The sequence below is a fragment of the Apostichopus japonicus genome, chromosome 12 (assembly GCF_037975245.1).
Source record: "Apostichopus japonicus isolate 1M-3 chromosome 12, ASM3797524v1, whole genome shotgun sequence".
Classification (NCBI taxonomy): domain Eukaryota; kingdom Metazoa; phylum Echinodermata; class Holothuroidea; order Aspidochirotida; family Stichopodidae; genus Apostichopus; species Apostichopus japonicus.
In genome coordinates, this window is record NC_092572.1 from 29,483,825 (window position 1) to 29,506,452 (window position 22,628).

At 36.5% G+C, this 22,628-nt stretch overlaps 1 protein-coding gene across 27 annotated transcripts in view; it reads left to right on the top strand.

Annotated features, from left to right (window-relative positions):
• Window positions 1-22,628, top strand: part of LOC139977164 (uncharacterized) — a 371,700-nt gene that overhangs the window by 292,854 nt on the left and 56,218 nt on the right. For 4 of the 27 annotated variants that reach the window (XM_071986371.1, XM_071986377.1, XM_071986370.1 and 1 more), the window contains 2 exons: window positions 4,086-4,312; window positions 5,253-5,552. The exons of the other annotated variants lie outside the window; for them this stretch is intronic. In XM_071986371.1, coding sequence (XP_071842472.1) covers window positions 4,086-4,312; window positions 5,253-5,537 — 512 coding nt within the window. In that variant the 3' untranslated portion in view covers window positions 5,538-5,552. Of the gene's footprint in view, window positions 1-4,085; window positions 4,313-5,252; window positions 5,553-22,628 lie in introns of those variants that run through there. 27 annotated transcript variants of the gene reach the window in all.

Genomic DNA, 22,628 nt, shown 5'->3' on the forward strand with positions numbered 1-22,628 from the left:
TTAGGTTATGGGATTTGTCCCTGTGTGGGCTGTAAAGCCATCAGGACTATGCAACACCTTTTGCTGGAGTGTCCCTTTGTCCGGTTGGTGTGGGAATGATGGTTTCACGCCTTCGTTATTGGTGTTATTGGTTGTTATTGTTGTGTTATTGGTTATAAGTGTTATTGGTTGACCTCAGATGACTAGTGACCTGACTTAGCGGGTGTTGTTCGCAGAATTGACGTTGCGTTTATGAAGGAGGGGGGGGCTTATCTTTACCAGACAACAAGTCTTCCAGGAGATCCTCGCTAACAGCAGCCCTGGAGTACAGGTTCGAAAAGAACAACCTAAATGTCTCAGATGCCTAGTGACCTGACGTAGCGTGTGTTGTTCGCACAATTGATGTTGTGTTTATGAAGGGTGCACAATCGTACAAAATCTCTCAATGAGTCGGTATTCACATCTGGTCGGTTTTCCCTCAAGTTACCCTATTATATAGTTGACTCAATGTAATCAGTCTTACATGACACTCGTAACTCCCATATAATACGGGCTTTGCGACAGTGTCTATCCACGGTCGATCACACCTCAAAGTTCCCCAATAAGTCATAAGTGGCTTCCTGAGCCAAAGTGACACAATTAGAATACCAGCCATAACATATAGTCAGGGTGCTAGCCCGGTTTCATTTACACTTTTGAGGACGGACGGTTTGATGGTCCCGATCAGTAAAGGGCACAGGGTGTCTGGGGAATAAATATATATGAAATTTCCTTTTCTTCCAGGGGGCCATCTTGGATTCTGGCCGCCATCTTGGAAGTGGGTGGCCCAAGCAACATGCCATGACCATCATCTGTTTCAGTGAACCCCGAAAACACCTAAAATGGCCCCTCATTTGTTCATTTTTTATTTTTACAGCCAGATATATGACATTTCCTTTTTTTCTGGTGGCCATCTTGGATTTTGGTCGCCATCTTGAAAGTGGGTGGCTCAAGCAACATGCCATGATCATCATCTGTTTCAGTGACCCCGGAAACACCTGAATTGACCCCTTATTTGTTCATCTCCGATTTTTACAGCCAGATATATGACATTTCCTTTTTTTCTGGCGGCCATCTTGAATTTTGGCCGCCATCTTGAAAAATCGGAGCCGATCAAGTGGGTTCCACGGATAAAATAAATAGATAGGTCGAAAAGAAACATCATGCCAAATTTGGTACTTTTTTCCAGCCGGTAACGTTAAGCCTGAAAATTGTCGCTAAGCCACCTGACTATTAGGAGATGATGCATCCGCAATAATAGTGGCGTAATAATTTCTCCTTGCAATATAAATTTTGTTCTGCACAACTTTACAATGTTCCTTAACAAGTTCTCTATGAACAGATAAACCTGTTTTGCGCCACTGACGCTCGTGCTGTCTCCTAACTTTCTTAGCTTGGACAATATCCAGACTAAACCAAGGTTCAGTTTTCTTGTCAGGTTTGACGACCTTCCTAATAACAGGGGCATGTTTATCAATAATAGAACTTAATGAGTCATAAGTAGAAACAAGTTCAGGGAGTGAACCCTTTTGATCAACCCTGCAAATTGGGCTATCATTGATATCAGATCTAAACTGAACCAAGTCAATATCTTGTGTCCTATGATAACATATGACTGGTTTTTTCACAACAGCGATCTTGGCACAGTTAATGTTACCGGTAATAATCATATGATCAGATACATGTGGATCCAATACAGAAATGTCATTAATAACTTGCTCTGTGACACGAGAAATATCTAAGTCAAGAATGTGACCATGTTTGTGTGTTGGTGTAGTAACATGTTGGCACAAGTTTCCCGAGTAAAGAAGGGATGTAAACTTTTTAACGTCAAGAGATTCAGAATTATCCATATGAAAATTGAAGTCACCAACTATGAGTAATTTTCCAGGAGTAGTGTTAAGAAACTACATAATCAGTAAACTCTTCCAGAAAGAAATTGACTGTGAATTTATTGGTAGTAGAAGGAGGTGGACGGTAGAGAACCACAACTCTCAGATTCGCTAATGCACGAAAAACTTCGAGACTCTCAAAAGAATGATATGTAACTGAAGAAATCAAATTAAAAGACAACGATTTCTTGGAGAGAAAGCCGACACCACCTCCACGTGATCCACGTGGCAAATGGATAAAGTCAAAGTTAGGTGGTGTAAGGGCACGGATTAACACGTCATAACCAGTTGGAGCCAACCAGGTCTCAGTAATGGCAAATAGGTCCAGCTGGTATTCATGAACAATGTCCAAAATTGCGGATGTCTTTTGGCATACTGACCGAGCATTTAGGACGGAGAAATTAAAATTATGAAACACAGGAACAGATAGGCATTCAATCAGGTTATTTTTGTTGTTACTTTGGACCATAGTATTAACATGCTTTCTCCTGCCAATAGTAATAAACACAGGAATTGAATTAGTTAATTAGCAAAGCTTGTACATTTGGCCAACTGCCAAGTGTATTGTGTAGAACATTCACACAGTATAGGCAGTGATACAATAGCATATTTACAACTACACTAGTAAAGTAGGTCATATAATGAACACAATTGGTGTTCGATCAAAAGGCAAGCTCTTTTATTACTGGACGCAAACATTTCGGAGGACTTGAGTTCCTGAGACAAAGGCTTTTTCTGTAGTAACATTACTGACCTTCATAGCAATTAAGAATGTTGCAGTGATTCCAATCTTACTAGAAGGCAGTGTTAAGACTTCGTTAGGATAAACGTTACAGTGTGTTATATGCATAGAACTTGAAGTAGGGAGAATGACGTCATGTCACATATAATGAAGCCACCCATCATACTGGTGGCGCTTTACTTGTACAGTGCTCGTAATACAAACACTACGTCTTTGACATAACCAGCGTGATCAATTTGACATAAATCAGTCGAAATTGTGATATCGTGTGCCGCATTTGTGTGCCAGAATCGTCAATAATGTGGCAGTGGACTGCAGTTTCACAGGTAATTCTTAGGAAGCGATAGTAGAAGCAAGTACATAGGAATCAACTTACTACAGTGTCGTCTGCTTAGCTGCTGTATTGTTATTAACTGGACCCTGGATACGGTTTAGCCTAGGCCCCTAGACCGGCTACGGCTTTCCGATGTGAAATGACCAAAACCTAATGAAAACTTATCACAACCTCATTTTACTTAAAACTGTATCCCTAACGATATACCCACATGCCAGAATAGCATGAGATGACGGTTATGATGTCCTGGGTTATCATTAGCAATTCAATTAGGAAAATAGGCATATTCCCAACACCGTAAATTTAGCAAAAGGGAATAAGCAGTATAGACATAGCCAGTAATCTGAGTTTTGAGGTAGGCTAGAACGTCAGCCTAGCCATGTATGTTCTGGTATCTTCTTATAAATCATTTGCCTACATTTACTCAACTATGATTCTAAGACCTAAATTATATCTCACTTACCATGATCGGACAAAGCTTTGTAGGCAAAACGACACACTAAAGCTAATACTCTTGCTAGCATCTCATTCTTTGAAGACTGTCTTAATGTAAACATGAATCAAACTTATAGTACTCTCACTTCATAAGGCGGGATCTGTTAGTACAGAATAATATGGAAGTATTGTGTGTGTTGGAAGAGGGTTTGGAGGAGGAAGGGTTGCTTTTTCACGGCATTTTCCAGGGCTAACTATGACACTATTTGAGTGGAGCACTCAAATAATACAAGTAAGAAATGGTTTGCCATGTGCCTCTCAGTTACCGGAAATGACACTTTGCAGACATTTAAAACAAAAATACACTCCACTTACTCTAGTCATTAGAGGCGGGGAAAAAAAGTTTTCAAAGTTGGTTTTTAAGTCAAGAGTGTAGTTATTACCACTCTGGTCATCATAACATGTCTCAGTTGTGCAAAGCACTCCTACTCTTTCGAAAAAGCGGGTAAAATCAAATTCAGTTTCAAAGTCGAATGCACAATGTATGTATGAAGAAATACAAATGATATGGCTTTTTGTTGTACAACGCAAAGCGCCCTTCACTATCTCAAGGCTTCACTGCCTAAACACAAAGCAAAGCACTGTGATTGTTTTACTTTTGTAGGGACTCAGCCGAAGTGGAGACCAAAACAAAATGCTTTGTATCAACTGAATGAAACAAACTGCATAATCTGGGTTGAAAGCTTTTCATGGGAGACATGTCGGATTGATGATAGAGATGTTGAATTTAAGAAGATCCAGGTCTATGCTGCTTGTAGCCAGCGAGATCTGCCTCCCAACTGTATACATATGGAACTTGGATACTACATCGACTTGCCAGGTCAAAGACAGGTGAGTTATATGTAATAGTTGCTATCATCAAAATGAACTTTGAGCTAATCGTTTTGTAAAATAATAATAATGTAGGGTGTTTATCAGTAGGGCTACCGCCAATACCTTATTTTATTTATTTCTAACATCTATGTGACCAAATCATGATGGTTTATGGTAATTTGCGATAGTAGGGCCATTAATGTTCTTTAAAAGGATAATGGCAATGACGATCTCGCTGTGATTGCTCAGTGGTTAAGTTCTATCCTTCAACTGTGTGATTTATTAAATGGTTTAATTAAACACCAACAGCAATAACAATCTTACTTTGCATATGCGATGAAGATAACTGTACTATTCTGCTAAAGTGAGTGCAATAATCCACGAATGTGTCTCAAAGTAAGCAATTGATGTTTCCTTTTGCCAATGTGGAAAGTATTTTAAAGCTTTGTTGATTCAAAGTGAGATTGTGGAAGTGGTTAAAACTTGACTTACCACTTATCACTTGCAAAGTTAGGGGGCATTCGGAAGTTACTACACAATATTATACATGTGAATTTAATTATGGTTAAAGTGTTATGAGAGTGCTGTGATTTGGATAAGTTTAAACTGTCATCTTCAATAAACACGCATACACATTTAATAAATGGCCATGATAAGAACTATTGCATTGCATATTTAATGCATACATCTGAGTGTTTGGCATTGTAATGTGATAGAAGCTATTATTAAATTCCTTTGTCTTACATGTTACGTTCTCCTAAATTTTCCAATGTCTTGGAACTAGTCCCTGTTCCAAGTAAGACTCATCCTTGCCTAGGAATCTTTGTGTAGGTATGTTCTGAAGATGAAATAGCTCCAAGAATAACATATCTAGACATTTAAACTGTAATATCTTTTCACAGGCATCTCCTGCTTTTCTTGATAAGTTTTCAGTACTTTGTTTTGATTTTTCTTCAAGATAATTGAGAATAATAATTTGAGAGTCTTGCAAGAAAAACCCTTCACATTTTGGAGAGAGGGACAATTACCTGTGAATATATTACTGGAAAAGATATGGCCAAAGTCTTGGGAATGCATTGAAGATACAAAATCAAAGGTAATTAGATTCTTGTCTGACATTATATATAATTTAACAATCCAATGTGATGAGTTGATTACCATAAGCTTGTTCGTAATTATTAAGAAATATGAAGAGATCGTTGGAACATTTGTTGGAATTTCCGTGTCAGAAAATTTGTTTTAGCACCTCAACTAGTACGCTAATATTTTCGTTCAGTGGAATTGTACAAGTGAAACTTTCAGTCATTCATCCAGCGCATGTGTATACAAATTCATCTGGCACATTCGCATGCTTGTTAGCACTACTCTTTCACATTATTGTGCTACTTTCATTCAGACATTTGAAATATTAGGACCTCGATTAGAATGTAGGAGAAGCCCCATTGAACTTGCTGATATATTAACGTTTATGTTATTTGTGGCAGCATTGGTCACTTGTTCACCTGTATTTAAATGTTCTTACATAGATCAATATATCAAAATTGGTTGTCATTTTAATTTATTTTGGTTCCTTGTTGGAAGCAACATAACCTATGCAGTCAGGCTGGCGTCTGTGGCACTTGCTTTGGTCCGTGATAACTCAGTAACGGAGTGATGAATATTTGTCATACTTGCTATGTAGAATATTCACATTGCATTAACTCCGCAACCGTAAGAATGATTGTAGCCAAACTTGGTGTACAGTAGTGGGTTAAAAGTGGGTCCATGGAGGCCTACATCTTCGGAACCATCCGGGCCCAAAGAATTCGGTGCCCATTTTTTGCGCCAGTTGGCCCCAACTTTTATTTCCACCAGAAATGCATATCGGGACACATTGTTTGGGCCTGAATTTGTAAGGCTCAATATTGTTGGGACCATTTGAGTCAACATGTTTCGAGGTATTACTATGTTTCAAGGTATAATTTTTTTTTTTTTTGGGGGGGGTGCAAGAATATTCCACAACTAAATCATTGTGCCCATTGGACTCTTGTTCTGTATTTAATTTTACCATAGTCATTGGATTTGAGGAAGACAAACGTACATGGTTTGTTTAAGAGTTATGTCAGTCTTGATATTGCATGCAACATGCAGTATACAATGAAACATGCACTTTGTAGAAAACTATCAATTTTTCTTTTCTGCAGGAAATTCCATTCTTGCAAGTAGTGACCAATACAGAATTTTCGTGCCCATTTGTCTTTAAGAAAGTTCAAGATCAAGATGGTGTCTTTTTCTTCAAAGCTACTCAGAAGGAAGCAATTGAATTGCGAGTCCCATACAAGGTTTGTAAATAGCTATGTAACCTACATTTGTCCTAATATCCATTTGAGCATACTGTTAATTTGACCATTCACATAACTTACGTAGCTCTGGTCACCTTGAGGATTACCTGCAATAAACTTGATGTCATTCTCATGCAATTTTCCCAATACACCAATGTTTTCATGCAATGAAAGTTTGCACTTTTGTTAACATGGAACTGTTTTAGCATTTGCCCAATATAAATAAATGTCTGATATCATACATAAGTTAATGAAAACAATATTACTCAAGTCATACCACAGTCACACATGAGTCAAACACTAAGTTACAGTAAAACCTTTAGACCTGTGTTAGTAATTTTCGAGAGATATAATGATCATTTCTAACCTATATATCCCCTTTGACTGTGGCGGTTAACATTTTATATTTTCAAGTATGCATCATTATTTAAATGTAATGGTTGTCCATTAATCTTTATGTACATTCTGGATGTCTAATGGTGTACTTATCTTGAAATAAAGTGTTGCATATATGCTTGTTTTCATGAACTAATTGCTGTGCTTAAAGTTAGCTAGAATGTTTGTGCGATATGCTAGATTGTGTGGGCATCTGTTTTTATCAGTGGTACCATTTTTATAAGTTGAAAGCAGTATGTCCCTTATAAGTTAGCTTTTAATAGTTAGTACTAATTCTATACGTACCAGGCTATTTACACAAGTGATTTTTTAAAGTGCATTTCATCCTGGATTTCAATATTTTGTAAATTATACCTTTCAATTGTTTGTGACGCATTTCAACATCCTTGATTGCAGGAAGTGTTGGCAGCATCCCAATCAGGCAGTTCTGCGCAGTTGGTGGATGTCCAACCCTCAAATGAGAGACGCCTTAATGAATCTACACCTGCAGACACAGATAACTCCATGATGGTAACATTCAGTCTATTTATTATTTGAAAGTATATTCCAAAGAGAACTGTAAAGAAAATGTTGGTATGAGATGCCTTAAACCTAAGATAATATATAAGACTGTTTATACAAATTACTATTAAACTTGGTCATGCACTTTTTTCGAAAACTTTAGTAATCTTATCATAACCAACTTAACGCATATCTCATTGCAGAGACTGGCAGCACCCCACTCAGACAAGCAGACAAGATGTAATGAATCTTCAGAAGTAACAACGGCCGCTTTGTGGGTAAAGTTAGAGCAGTAACAATCTTTCTTCTACTGCAGCGTGTTTGTAACATGCATACATGATTATGTATCAGGGCAATCAGTTTGTGTAGCATTTTTTCTCATAAAATACTGAAAATACATTATACTCAGTTACAGGATTTGTCATTTCACTGGGGCTCTAAATGGGGACATGATATATTTTGAAGTTATACTCGGTAAGCATAGCCTCCTTATAATTTGTTACAGGATTTGTCAGGAAAACTTTCAGACATTTGGCAACAAATAGGTAGAAATCTTGGAATGGATGACGACTACCTTGGTAGACATAAGATAAAGTTTACCATTGGGCAACACGAGGAAATGGTTTATAAGATGCTGTTGAGTTGGAAACAGAGAATTGGAGAGGAAGCCACATACAGAGTACTGGGAAGGGCTTTAAAAGCAGCTGGCCGCACAGACCTGCAAGAGAAGCTGTATAAAGAAGGTGAATATTTAATGTAATAATATAAATACTGCAAAGGACATTAGCTAATGTATAACTGATGTTCTAAATGGATGTGATAAAAAAATGTGAGATCAGTACTAATCTATCTGACATAGTTGACAGGCACAATGAATATTCAAAGAGAGTAGATGCCAACAATTACTGTAACAGCTAATGTTGGCTAAAAGGAATGTTAAAAAGAAGAACTACATTCCACTACAGCTACTTGTTTTACTCATTTTTTTAAACAGCAAACAATCTGTGTATAATGTGCTAATTTTCTCATTTATGCCTATAAGTATTGTGAAGCTAGTTTGAATATTTCTGTTTAAATGTAAGTAATATATCATCACTGCATATTAGCGAAGACACTTGTTTAAGAGAGGAAAAATGGTTAGTTTATTGTGCACAACAACCGTGTTATTTGAAAAAGTTCCAGCTGGTGAATAATGCTATATGAAGTCATGTAAGACAATAATATTAACATGCTCCAAAACATAACTGTGGGTAACGATATTTTATTTATGTCACCTGTATGTAGGATATTCTGTATCATTTGGATTACACAGCCATAAGACTTTTTAATAGTGTTTATATTGATAAAGAAAGCCAGTCAGCATTAAAACATCTTGTTGTCTCTTACATATAGAACACTTCATATCAATTAATTATTTGTTTTACTCATCTCATCTGTTTAAGCTGGTATCCAGAAAGAAACCTAATGAGTGGTTTAAAAAAAAGGCGTGAGGTCGCACTGAGTAAAACATTTCAATATCCAAACAATCCGTTCTGATTGTCGGACCGAAGCGATCTCACAACTGCTCATTTAATGGAGGAAGAAATGCAATAGTGAGACAACTTGTAGTATTCTTCACAAACAATTGACAGATTCTTGTGGGAAAGAAATATCAAGGTAAGGATATTTTAAACATTGTAACTGTCATAACCAGTCTCTGAAATATTTGAAATAGAAGCTAGTGTACCTAACTTGAACTGATGTGAGAGAAAAATATATTTGAATTAACTATGTCAAGAAATAAGAAAAGTTAACAAAACCTCAAACTCTCATAAAGCAATGATCACAGTTTACAGATACGCATCAACATTTTTTTAAGTTATTTGTAAGTTTCACCTTTTAAACTGATATCGATAACACATCATTGATCATTTCATAGCTCTCGAGCAAGTATGACCGAATCAGAGATCCAAAATAGAACGATACCGTGATGGAGAACAGATGTCAGTTATACTTTGAGTTGTATTCCTTCCTGTTCATCAGCATATCGTATGGTATGTTATATATTCATAGTTTTGTCAGTCTTAAGTCAGTCAGAATTACCAAGTCAACAGTCAAGATTGATTGATCGTGTGTGTAGTGATGTGATTCAGTTTGAGCTGTACGAAGGTAGGGAAAACATTTGTGGGAAAACCGATATCATTTTAAAAATATATTTAAAATTGAATAAGGGTAAACAGACAGTACCTTTTGACAGATAAATAACCAAAATCTAGAAAGTAAAGAGGAGACCATGGCGTTGAAAGCTTGAGCAGATTGGGTACCCCAGATCTTGCACCAAACTCCTCAGGGAACAGCCTTCCAACCCACCAGGTGACTGCTGTCTTCCACAGAGGGGTTAAACTCAAACACACTCCAGTCACCGAGGGACCCTAAACTAGTGGACCTCCCTGGATTGTATTGAGCATCTTCTCTGTATCAGACAGTATATCATTATAAAGTCAAGAATCAGGATATAGAAACAGAATTGGTAATCTTTATCTATGTGACATACTGGTCATTTCCTGAACTAAAATCCTTTTGCAGGATAGTTTGATTAAAAGGATTGTCTGGTGGCCCAAAGAAGTTACCTTAAAAAATAGTAAATAATTTTCCAAACATGTTGTCAAAGTAATGTTCCGTTTGACAGAGAAACGATTTTTTAATCGTTATGGATAGACATTTCAAATATGATTTGAACAGTACAATACATGACGTCAGCTCTGCCGTAGCAGATTGCGTCATAACCCACCCTCTGCACAGTACCTATACGGTAATCACAACAAAAACAGCGTTTGTATACAAATAAATTTCTTCCTTAATTTCCGGTGAAATTTCTTAAAAATTAGATATTTTTTTCAAAAACTCCTTAAGCCGCCATGTACTTGATCGTGGTTCCGTGGTCTTTGTGTAACACAAGGTAAATTTTAACAGCAGACTCTGAGTTGTTCAGGCTATACATCGCGCTATCCAGCTCCAACGCGAAAAATGTTCGCATGTAGGCTATACTCAAACGTTGACAATCGGACAGTTCTGCGAAGCCTAAGCTTCTCAGTGCTACATTCTGCACTGACAACGATTCGATCAATTTCTACAATAATTTCCGGTGAAATTTCTTATAAATTAGATATGATTTAAAAAACTCCTTAAGCCGCCATATATGTAGTAGATCGGTGGTTTCGTGGTCTTTGTGTAATACAAGATAAGTTTTAACAGCAGGCTCTTCGTTGTTTATACATCGCGGTTATCCAGCTCCAGCGCGAAGAATGTTCGTGTGTATAGGCTACTCTAACGTTTACAATCGGACAGTTCTGCGATGACATCGATTCCGCCAAGTTTCATCTTTCGGTTTAACGAATACTTTACAAGTTTCCTTTTACTGTTAATTTGATCCGTGAATTTTTTTCAGCGATTTCGAAGAACAGTTAATGAACTGTGGTTTGAGTGTGAGTGTACTATGTGTAACGCTATACAAGTACACCAACTGAGCATCGTAGTATATACGTTCGCGAGTATGTATGTTATATATATGAGGCAATCCAATGTGCTTACACGTGAGTTAATTTGCTGCGGAATTGGGAGTGCTAACTTCAAGTCGCCTGTTTTGCCTATCTGCAAGCACTACGTCAATCACCATATTGAAGCGTTCGAACAAGCGGTACTTTTGGTGAGAAACTGGTGAATTTGAAAACCAGATTTCTACAAGAAGAAAACGTCGAATGGGGACAATTTTTACATGGTTAGAAAGAGAAAAATAATAACTACAAGGACAATGTATCAAAATCTTTCACCAGACAATTCCTTTAATAAGTTGGAAATCCGTAATTTGAATGATGTTGTCATACTTTCTAATTTTTCTTCAAATTTCAAATACAATGTTGGTATGGTTCAATATAATTGAATTTGGTTGCAATAGCTGTACTACATAACCAACCTGAGATAAAAAAGGATCGTTTTCTTTGCAGCGAAGCTCTGATGATGGACCAACCGTGATTATTGTTATTATAAATTTGTAGTTTAATCTTAAAAATTAAATGTGCTAATCTTCATTTATGTTGCACAAAGTAATAGATTTATAATTCAACATAGAATTGAATAATCACTTAATGAAAACTTACACCAAACTGACAACAATCTTTGGAATTAATCGATTTGAAATGAATGATTTTTGTTATAAACTGGCTTCTTCTTTTCCATATACAGCTTTGAATTCGATACAATCAGGAGAGCAACATGTCAACTTGAAGGCCAGACCATCCAACAGACCTATAACTTCTAAATTTTTGCTCCAAGGATGATTGTTAAGGGATTGAGACAGTTATGACATCATAATTGTAAGTCATGGACTCGATGATCTATCACAGTAGTTGTTGACTTAAAGCTATCTTTATACCTGCTATGAAGAGGAAGAAGCAAAATATTGTAGCAAAGGTACAGACTTTGAATCTAAAGGAAAGGCCTTCAAGTGGCCATTTTGTCACCAATTAATTTATGCCTCAGAATTAATCCAAGGGGCACAATGTGAACTGACTGGGCTGGGGGCACCAAATTTGTGGCAATAGAGTACTTCTACTTTGAAGGAACCAGCTTCTGCTATTTTGACCAAAAGTTATTGTCAGGAAAACGCAGCTACATAAAGCTACAATTAGTGTTCGACCGATAATCGGTTAGACAATCGGCATCGGGCCGATTATCAGACAATCGGTAAATAATCGGCATCGGCAAAATCCATTGCGCTACCGATTATTTGGAACCGATTATTTCGTTCCACATAAAGGATTGTATTTTCCGCGCTTTTGATACACAATAACCACAACGGGAGAAAAATTTTGATCATTCGATTCCGGGGAAGGTGCGCTAATCTACCGTGAAGCGGTATCGTAAGTCCCTCGCGCGAGTTTGTACAAATGCTGTTCGATACACTATCCAGTTTTGGCAGTTAGCATCATGCAGTATACCCACGTAACAACATACAGTGTACCCGCGATAAGCTTAGGGGGACGACGTATTTTTTTTACTTCGCTTGTTGCATCTAACAAAACCACATGTCATCATGTTAAACGATTGATAAGAAAGATTAATTGTCTATACTAAATATAAACACCAAATCAATATACTTTTGAACCACTTTGGCCGTTTCACCATAGGTGAAAACTGGAAAGTGAAAACAATAACATTAGGCTTTGTTCATTGTTAGTTCTACGTACATTAGGCTAGTCTGGCTGAAGATGGGTTGAGCTTCAGAACTGTTTAGTTTGAAAGTGCGCCCAAGATTTTACAAATGGCATAAAATGATGAAATCAAGGCTCCAAATACTCCTAAAAATCCCTAAACACGTTTGGCGACAGTCCTCAGTAGTTCTACTGCGTTACAGTATTTTGTGATTAAGCAAACATTCTTACGCATATTTTTGCGAAAACCCCGAAGCAACTTTTTTTCCATGCCGCATGTACCATACGTGCTGCTAACAGTACTTCAACTCCTTACCGCAACCGACTAAAAGCAAGTCTGATTTCCAGTGAAACGCGCGACAAAGTCAATGGGACTTTAGTGTGTGATTTCTCCCACATGTAGTTAAGTCAATGGAGAAGCGCCATTGACTTACTGTGTATGATCGTTTGAAACAACGTTCGTTCGATCGGAAGTTTTACCGCGCAGATGGTAATCATTGAAAACTTGAAGCAAACGTTCGGGATTGTTTTATTTTTCATAATAAAATAAAACTGTTAGCAAACTGCTTATCCACTAAAGAGCCTGTGAAAGAATATGTTTTAAGTAATGTGGCGTTACATTTCGATCCTGCTAGGATCGAAACGTCAGGCCAACTTACTCTTACTTCTTAGGCTTACACATTATTTTTCATATCAGATTATATATTCCGATATCAGAACGGAATAACGAATATTTTATTTACGTGCGATATACTTTTTTTTTTTTTTACGTTGGAGTTGCAACACTGATAATGGTTTCAATATGTATGTATAACAGTGTTCTTTACTTGCTCCATTAATCGTAACTGTGAAAAGTTTAGTCGTTCATTTACATCTTTGATTGCATTGGCCTAGAAGTTGGTAATCATGCATTACACTAAATCATACATTAGGCCAGTTCCACGAAAATTTTGAAATAATCGGTAATCGGTAATCGGCCGATTGTCACAGGAATTAATCGGTAATCGGTAAAACCGATTATCATATAATCGGTCGAACACTAGCTACAATCTGAATGGGGGATAAAGCGATGTTAGTATGTCCACAGGGCAACTGCCCAGGCTCTCATCTGAAGGAGATATCAGGAAGATTGACATCAGACCGGTCTAAAGACCTACTCTGCCTGCAAGTATGACAAATGTAAATTATGTAATGTATGTTGTAGAAACTGGTAGCGATTAAGCTACAACCTGAATAGGGGATAAAGCGATGTTAGTTTGTCCACAGTGCAACTGCCCAGGCTCTCATCTGAAGGAGTTATCGGGAAGTTTGACATCAGACCAGTCTAAAGACCTACTCTATCTGCAAGCTGCAAGTATGACAAATGTAATGTATGTTGTAGAAACTGGTAGAGATCACTGACTTCATTAACATCACCGGAAAATCACCAGCATTTGTAGCAAATATATACTGCAGTACTACTGAATATACAACAAAGATTATGTTACAGTTACAATGACTAAATAGGGGAGAAGAAGGAGGAGGAGGACTTTAAAACAGTATAATTACCACAATAGCAATCAGTTCATCAAAGGAGATGATGAAGGCGTGTTGGTTATACGACAAGAAGACTGAGAATCTGGTTTATGTCATATACACATGCGATCAACTATGAGTTTTATAACACATCATTTGTCCATGATAGAATTGCTCGGTTAAATCGGTTTTTACGTATAATTCAAACAGACAATCCTTTGAGGTTATGGTATCGTAATTTAAAAACTAAATAATATTTTGCTATATGAATGACTGATTTTCAATCCATGTATTCTATTTTTATGGCTAAATTTAATAAACAACCTCAGAGAGGTCATCATATCCTGAAGTAGAAGGAAAACCCTGATGGTCTTATGAGGATTAACGAGGTGGTTGATTAATTATCAATGCCTCCAAAAGTTTTATGAATTTTCTTAAAACCTCAGCAAGGCTAAAACCATTACGATTACTGAGTTATTACATTCTTTTATCAAATCTTCAAAGTATTAAATATTAATGGAAGGCAGTTCTGTTAAGCTAGGTAGGTATTCATATGTTTTATTGGGGTATGAACAGAGCCCTCTTTGGCTCACATTACTGTGTTTGCCACGTGGGAATCCAGTTAACAGATCTAGACCATTCTGAATTAGCTTTCCCATTTTGAAAAACCATTCAAGATGGTAACCTATGGATTGCTGGTGGATGAATCTTCTTCTTTTCATGTCATTAGCCAGCCAAGTTTCAAACCTATACCTTTCCAGATACTACCAACTGTCATTCGCTCAAATGTCACTGTTTTTGGATGACATATTAAATGTCACCAACAATACAAAACTGATCCGTTAACAAAAACGGGACAGGTTAAAACAAATAGATTAGTTGGAGCTGCTATAGTTGCATCGACTTTTAGACAATGCTGTTTCAGACCTTCTAATTAATCAGAATGATTGACTTGGTCTTTTAAGTTTGTCATCATTTCAGGAAAGTACAAAGCATCTTAAGTTATTAAATGGCTGAACATTACAAATGGCTTTGACCACAGTGTTTTTTCATGATGTGTCACATTTAGACTTCTGGACAGTTTGATATATCTCATAACAGATTCTGTGAAGTCTTGCTCTATGTAATGATGCAGATGTCACATGTATATTTGACCTTGTAGCTATGGTAATGTTCAATGCAGATCTGTTTGATCAAGTCACCAGATTTTTCACTAGGTGAGAAGATAGTATATATCATATAAAGACTGTGTAGGGTGTCAATGGTTACTTACAGATTCTGTGAAGCCTTGCTATATGTAATGATGCAGATGTCACATGTAGGAGGGTTTGGGGTTGGGTGAAAGAAAGATGTGTCAAGGATTCTTTTTTATTTATTTATCATGTATAGTGACTGAAAATATGCTGCATAATTAGGTCAAGGGTTAAAAGATGAGTATATTTTTGTAAGCTTTTTTCCTGTGAAAAAGAGAAATATTGTAAAATTTAAATTAATGTATTTTGAATTTTTATTTTCTTACCCTTATTCCATCTAAGATGCAAGGTATTATATTATGTCAAGAGACTTCATGTTGGTGATTGTTAATGATTGTGGTTTAAAGGAAAAGGACAATTAACCAATATAACAAGGTTAATATCTAGATATGCTCTAAGTTTGCGTTGTGCAAGATCACAGGATTAATGCATTGTGAATTTAAAAGAAGAAAAAATGATCTTAAGAATAAAAGAAGAGGTTGTGTTGACATCAAAGGTACTGTACAGTACTTCTCATACTATACTGTAATTTGATTGAAGTTAAAAGATTTTTTAGGGGGGGGGGGTGTAGGGCCCTCCATAACATGAAATTAGTACATATTTTGTATAGTGTTACCACAATAATATGAATTCAATTTACAGCAAACTAACATGAGGTTAAGCACACACCTTATAAAGTATGACTCCACATCTCACTCAGTAAAGTAGGCTGATATTTACTGAAGTGATGTTCCATAATGGTTTTGAAAATGAGTGAACCTTTTCAAATGTTAGCCTGTGGGTGTCACCACATGTAATACTGTACTTAATACCAGATGTTACATCATTGACGCATGCTGGAAATGATTCCAGTGCATTCACATTAAATAATCATCTTTCATTCTCAGTACACCACTACTTTATAATAAACTGTCAATCAATTTGTATGTAATTCAATTTCACAACAAGCTCACAACAATTTGTTTGAAGTGTGATTACTCCAATATTGTAATTCGGTGGAGATATTCATGTTTCCAATTACAAAGAAGAAACAAAATGTGTTTTAAAGTAGGGTATAATAATAATGACATTGCTGAAAATGAATGGAGAGGTCGTAAGTTACTCATGTATAAATGTCAAGTAAAATGCAAACTTGTTGAAAACTTGCTTCTTTTGTAAGCTGTGAAGCGAGGGATTCGTCAATAAGTAAATGGAAAATAACAACGATCATGATGATGACACAGTTTTGAGCTTCAGGCAAACATTAACAAATTTATATATACTTAAAATCAAGAATGAAACTCAGTATTTTGTTACTTTTTATACATGCCCGAGTCAAGCATTAATGGGATATTCCAAGGGCAGACAATATAATGCTCATTTTTTGGAAAAGAACAAAATTCTAACACTGTTAGCTGCAAACCACATCTTGATATCTTGTTTCTAACTCAAGTTGCAGTTGCTTGATTGTAAGCTGTGTTTTCTATTTAATTTTCTTGGTGTTTTATCCTTGAAACTTATTCATTTTTTAATGTCGACTTTATATAGCTATCATGTTTCTCTGTATTTCATCACCCGATACTCATAGCTAGTACAGTAACTACTCTTCATGTTCCTTAACCGTGCAACAGTAACTACAGTACTGCGCTGTGTTTGCAACACGGTAACATGTGTTACAGGTGGCACACTCATTACTGCAAAGCTGTTACACGTTGACCTACGAGTTCAAAAGGTGAAAATTTGCAGTAATTTAAAAAAAAATAATAATAATTTATTTTTTTTTATTTTAAATGTTAAAATTAAATTTTAAATTTTAAAAATTTTAAATTTGCAGTAAGAAAAAACTTGCAGTAATTACTGTGCCACCTGTAACACATGTTACCGTGTTATGAACACAGCGCAGTAATTACTGATGCACGGTTGTGGAACATGAACAGCAGTTACTGTACTAGCTATGAGTATCGGGTGATTTCATAGAATTACATCAAAATGAACCTTTTGTCATAGAAATATTAATATTTTCCTCAGTGAATAGGTGAGTTTATAAATATGGTTAAGACATGCATTGTCAGCTGCCTTGCTGTGATGATGTCATCATTCACTCTGCTGTTGCCATATGCATTTCATGAAATGACACCCAATAACAAATCTTTGTTGTACAAAATGCTACAAGGATCCAGTTTTGACCCAAAGATACAGAAATTTCTTCCATTTTTACCAAGCAATCTACTTCAGCCACCGGAATATCCCTTTCACAGCCATATTAGCAACTATATCAGATTGGTTAACCATCCTGAATTTAGTATGTTCAATACATATAGTATACTTGCATGGTTGTGTAATATAAGATCATCAATACAACCACATACATACAACCAGACACTTCTGATGTGAGGTACCTACATCGAATGTTCTAATACCGTTGCCATCCCATCGTCCAAAACATTTTCGTCTTAGATCAGACTTTTACATTAATCCAAAATAGTTTTCAAGTATTTTGTGTATTAGCCTACGGTATTTCAAATGTGTTTGTGAATATAAGATTTCCCAAGAACTAAAAATTTCGATTTTGAAAACCAGTACTTGAGGATATTAGTGTCACAGAACACCTACAAATCTTTGCTTCGTGCATATTTATAACTGTAATACACACAGTGCTCAAATATCCATACTTGAAGCGCCTACACTCTCCTAAAAGGTGGGTTAATTGTTTAACAAGTCTCATCTCTATGCATTATTCTTTAATTAATGTATATTAATAGTCTTTTTAATGATATTCCTCCATTATATAAGACAATAACATAAATCACAAGCGATTTGTCCAGTTTATATTCTTTTCTTCCGTTAATTTTCTATTTTTCTGATTTACTACTCTGTAATGTTTTCGATATAACATCGTACACATTACATATGTCCTTACCACTACAGGCTACTCTCCATCATACAATTGCCTTTCTTTCTCCTTCTTGTTTGTTTGTTTATTTCTTTCTTTTTTTCGTTTTCCCTTCTTTTTGTATGTTCATCATATCTGACATCAAGAGCGTTGTCATAGTGATTTTCATATATTCCTAGTCCTTTTCATACATTCATGTGAGCAGTTACGACCAACGTTCAATTTGTCTACCAATCGAAGCTGAAACAGTCTATATATCATCCCGTGAAATACAATACAATGAGAGAGGATTTTGATTAATTTTCTTGTCGTGGGTTGCTGTACGATTACTGGTGAATATTTTTCACCAGGCAATTCAGAGTGGAGATTTAAAAGTCAAGCAAAATGTCAGAATGAGAACAGCAAGATTACTTCTCCTTGATTTTCCGTCATGGATGATTGTTTTATAAGCGTTCGCCTTGATTTAAAATTTCTCAATTAAGTTGTTTGTCATCACAGATAATGCGACGTGCTGTGCACTTTTTGCCAGCATTTTGTGTTTTAACAGTAGAGTGGTTAATAGAGTAGCATATAGTCTATACGGTATTGTTAACACAGGTGGAGGAATATAAAGGAGTGGTGGTTGTTGGAGTCATTACCAGCAGAACACTTTTCATTGTTTATCAATTATTACATAAAGTCACAACATTCACCTTTGTATGTTGATGTGCAATCATGTTACAGAGCCAATAATGTGATGTAGAAGCTGTGTTGATGAAATGCACACCTTTGCATGGTATGTGCTGATGAATGCAGAACATTGCATGGTATGAACCTCAGAGAAATATGTCATATAATCGCCTTGGATCAAACATTCCTACTCTTCATTCCAAAGAGAAGTCACTCTCCTAAGATGTCCAAGAAACATCTCTCTATCAAGGGAGAGTATGTGACTGTCTGTTGATGTACTAGAAAGTGTTGCTCTAAAACTTATGAATATTGTCATTCGTCGAGAGTTGACTTACTAGCTATTCATCATCCTTTAATTAGAGGTTCAATCCCTAAAAGTCAAAGTTTTGTCAGCCTATGAAAATGCAGAAAATGACTCATTATGTCTTTAATTTTATCCAAAGAAACCTCAACATGCCATTTCTAAATCACTATGTCTCGGTTTCCCCATTGAAGTTGAGTTAATATTTATTTCATTTCATTTTGTGGTTATTGTTGTTCAAACAAAACTATAAGATTTTTCCCAAATATTTCATATCAAGTTTTCGACATTGACAATACTCTTGAACATCATTTGCTCTCCACTCGTTGAAAAATTACGAAGAAAAATTTCCAAATATATTTTACATTGTTTATTGTGTATATGTGTACGTGTGTTTAAGGAATGCTACATCCCTCCGATTAATTGTTACTATAGCTTAATGAGAGTCGAAAGAGAGCTAACTATTCTACTTTCTGAAATGTATTTGACTATCTTTTTATATTCTCAAGACATTTTTGCATGCATGTATATAGGCCTACACATTGAATTGAGTATATCTAATGTAATTTATTCTATTTTGTGCGATCGTGATTTAATATACAGCAACAATTAAATGTTTCGTTTTGTGTTTATTTTGCCTGCTGTTAATGTCGTCAGGTAGCATACTGCATATTCTGTCGGTCGATCATCCGTGTGTTTTTTTTCTTTTCATTTTAATGTAATACTTTTGTAGAGTACGATAACAGGTTACGAGTCACCTGCTAAATTTGTCAGAATTTCGATAGAGCAGGGCTTTCCGACCGGAGACCTGTCAACTCATCTAATTATGTTTCAACTCCCTGATTTTACACCGTGAGCCTTCCGGATTAAGATTAAGACAACCCCACGGTCTCCGGTTTTTATTTTCTAATCCACTTTGTTTTGCAGGCAATTGTATAAAAAGCTTCTGCCATTGTGTTCTGCATCGCTAACGTTAGCGCGAATATCATAGTATTATATAGCCTACATTCCATTGCGCTGGTTGCTGTGTAAGACCCCAACATATTTCTACAGCACAGTACTTTTCACCAGAGATTTCTTAAGTTAGATGTTGCTTTATTCCTCCTGATTTCCTGATTTGTTTTGGGTGGGGATTGTTTAAAATCTCTCTATTTTAGTTTAAAACGAGGTCGAAAGTATGTACCACAAGTGCATGCCAAGCTCGTCCTAGCTGCCTTACGGTAGCTGATTCTCTGGTCTAAGCATGGTACTCGCAAATTTCAATACCAGGACAGTTTCGATTTTGAGCCAGAAGAGAAAGTTTAGAATTATTGTATTTTTGCAGCCTTCCCAATGTACCCTCCGTCTCAAAATCGCCGTAATTCACCAGCGAATTGCTAAAATGCAGAGCTTCGTCGTTCTTCCTTATTGTTCACAAAATGTGTAGCTTCCCTTTCACGCTTTAACCTTCAAGCATAAAAACAGCGATAAAGACTGCAACTATCCTGAAAATTCAAGTCAGTACTGGCGCTCTCATAGCCTGACACTTCCAAAGAGTGGTTAGCCGTTTGGACGGATGTAGGCCTACATTCCCTGACTTTATTGTGTTAGGCTACGGTACGAACAACCAATAACAATGGTCCAGACTGCAGCATCTTCCACACGTCTAATAAAACTCGCACGGAAACAAGTTTATGTATTAGCTAAAAGCTACTTCTACCTTTACCGGAATGTGAGACGCGGGACATACGAACAAGACAGCAGCCTAGTTTTCATATCGAGTGATTAATACTTCTCCTAGCATAGTCAAGAAACTTTAAGGATTCATGATGCTTGCCAAATGCATCATGGGGAAAGTTACTAGTTTAGGAAAAAACCCTTGTAACTACCCCTCTCTCTCTTACCGCACGGGAGCACCAGGGAATGCAAGTGTAATTCTTTTTTAACTGTCGTTCTTCGTCTTCCGTTTTTTTCGTTCCCTTTTCTGCACCACGATTGCTTACATTCATGTGTGATAATCCCATAGTTTTTAATTTTCGAAGACCTGAAAAAGTAATCCTTTCTTCGTGAATTTATTTTGACATAATGAAAGTTTCTCACAATCATTGTTGGACACTGCCCTCTTCCTTTTCCCCGCCCCCATGTAACTCTGGGAATCTTTCGAAATCCCTGATAGATGGCGCTGTGCAATAACTAATTATGAAGCATCCGTGTCTTTGAGGGACCACATTTCTTTCGTCTTTTTCACAAACTATCGTGAATTTTCTTCTATCAAATAGTAACCTATCGAAAGTCCCGTATACTGGTCTCCATACATTAATATTCTAAAAGCATTTCATTGAATTTTCAAATCAAGGATTTTAATTAGTTTTAGCTTCTTCAGCTGACTACAGCTTTGTCTCTAAATTTGTGACTATTGAACGGAAGTTATAGAATCTTGCTTTTTACTAATACTGCCATTGAAATATAAAAGTTACTTCTGTTAGAATATCTCATCTGAACACGAAATGAAACAAGCGTGCCTAAGAAATTGATTGTTAGTTATGCTTGAATAGTCGTCATACACAAGTTAGACGTGAGTCTATACATTCCCAGGTCCATTCAACCGTTTCTGAACATGAGGCGCTAAAAGAGGACCACACTACTAACATTACACCCGTAAGGGTTTTTGAACCAAATATTTATTTTCTATTTCTTTTAGCCTTACCTAGTTACGTACATCATGTAAGTGCATGATAATATGCTGGAATTTTATAGAACCAAAAAGTGCGGAGTTTAAGGTAGTCGCGGAATAAATCATCCTTCTAGTACCCAGCCTGTCCAGGCACTCAAGAAGATTTATCTGTACCTTACTCATGTGTTTTAGCTCTTAATATGTGACAATCATATACACGCGCACTCGTAAGTATGGATGTGTACTCGGTCACCTATCCGGGACCTTGTACTCATACTCATATTTGTACTAGGAACCTTGTACCCATATCAGTACCAGCATACTGGTCATTGGTGATTAAAACACGAACTTGCGTATCTTTCCTACGTGTAAAATAATGCAGTTTAGTATTGTTTGTGATGATTACTGGAGTAACGATGGATTTTCTGTCTGATTGTCTGTATAGGCATAGGTTTATCTTCAAGCAAACTTCAATATAACATATCTTCAAATGTAACATGACTGCACTTGGGTGTGCACAAGTCGTTTTCTACAAGAAGCTTGAATATTTTATGCACTTCGATTGGTTGGGTTCATTACAAACAGGGGCGTGCGTGCACAAGATGGGATGGGAAGCATTGTCTCCCGTCGTCAGTCATTTTATTAAATGTTTTATTGCGTTCAG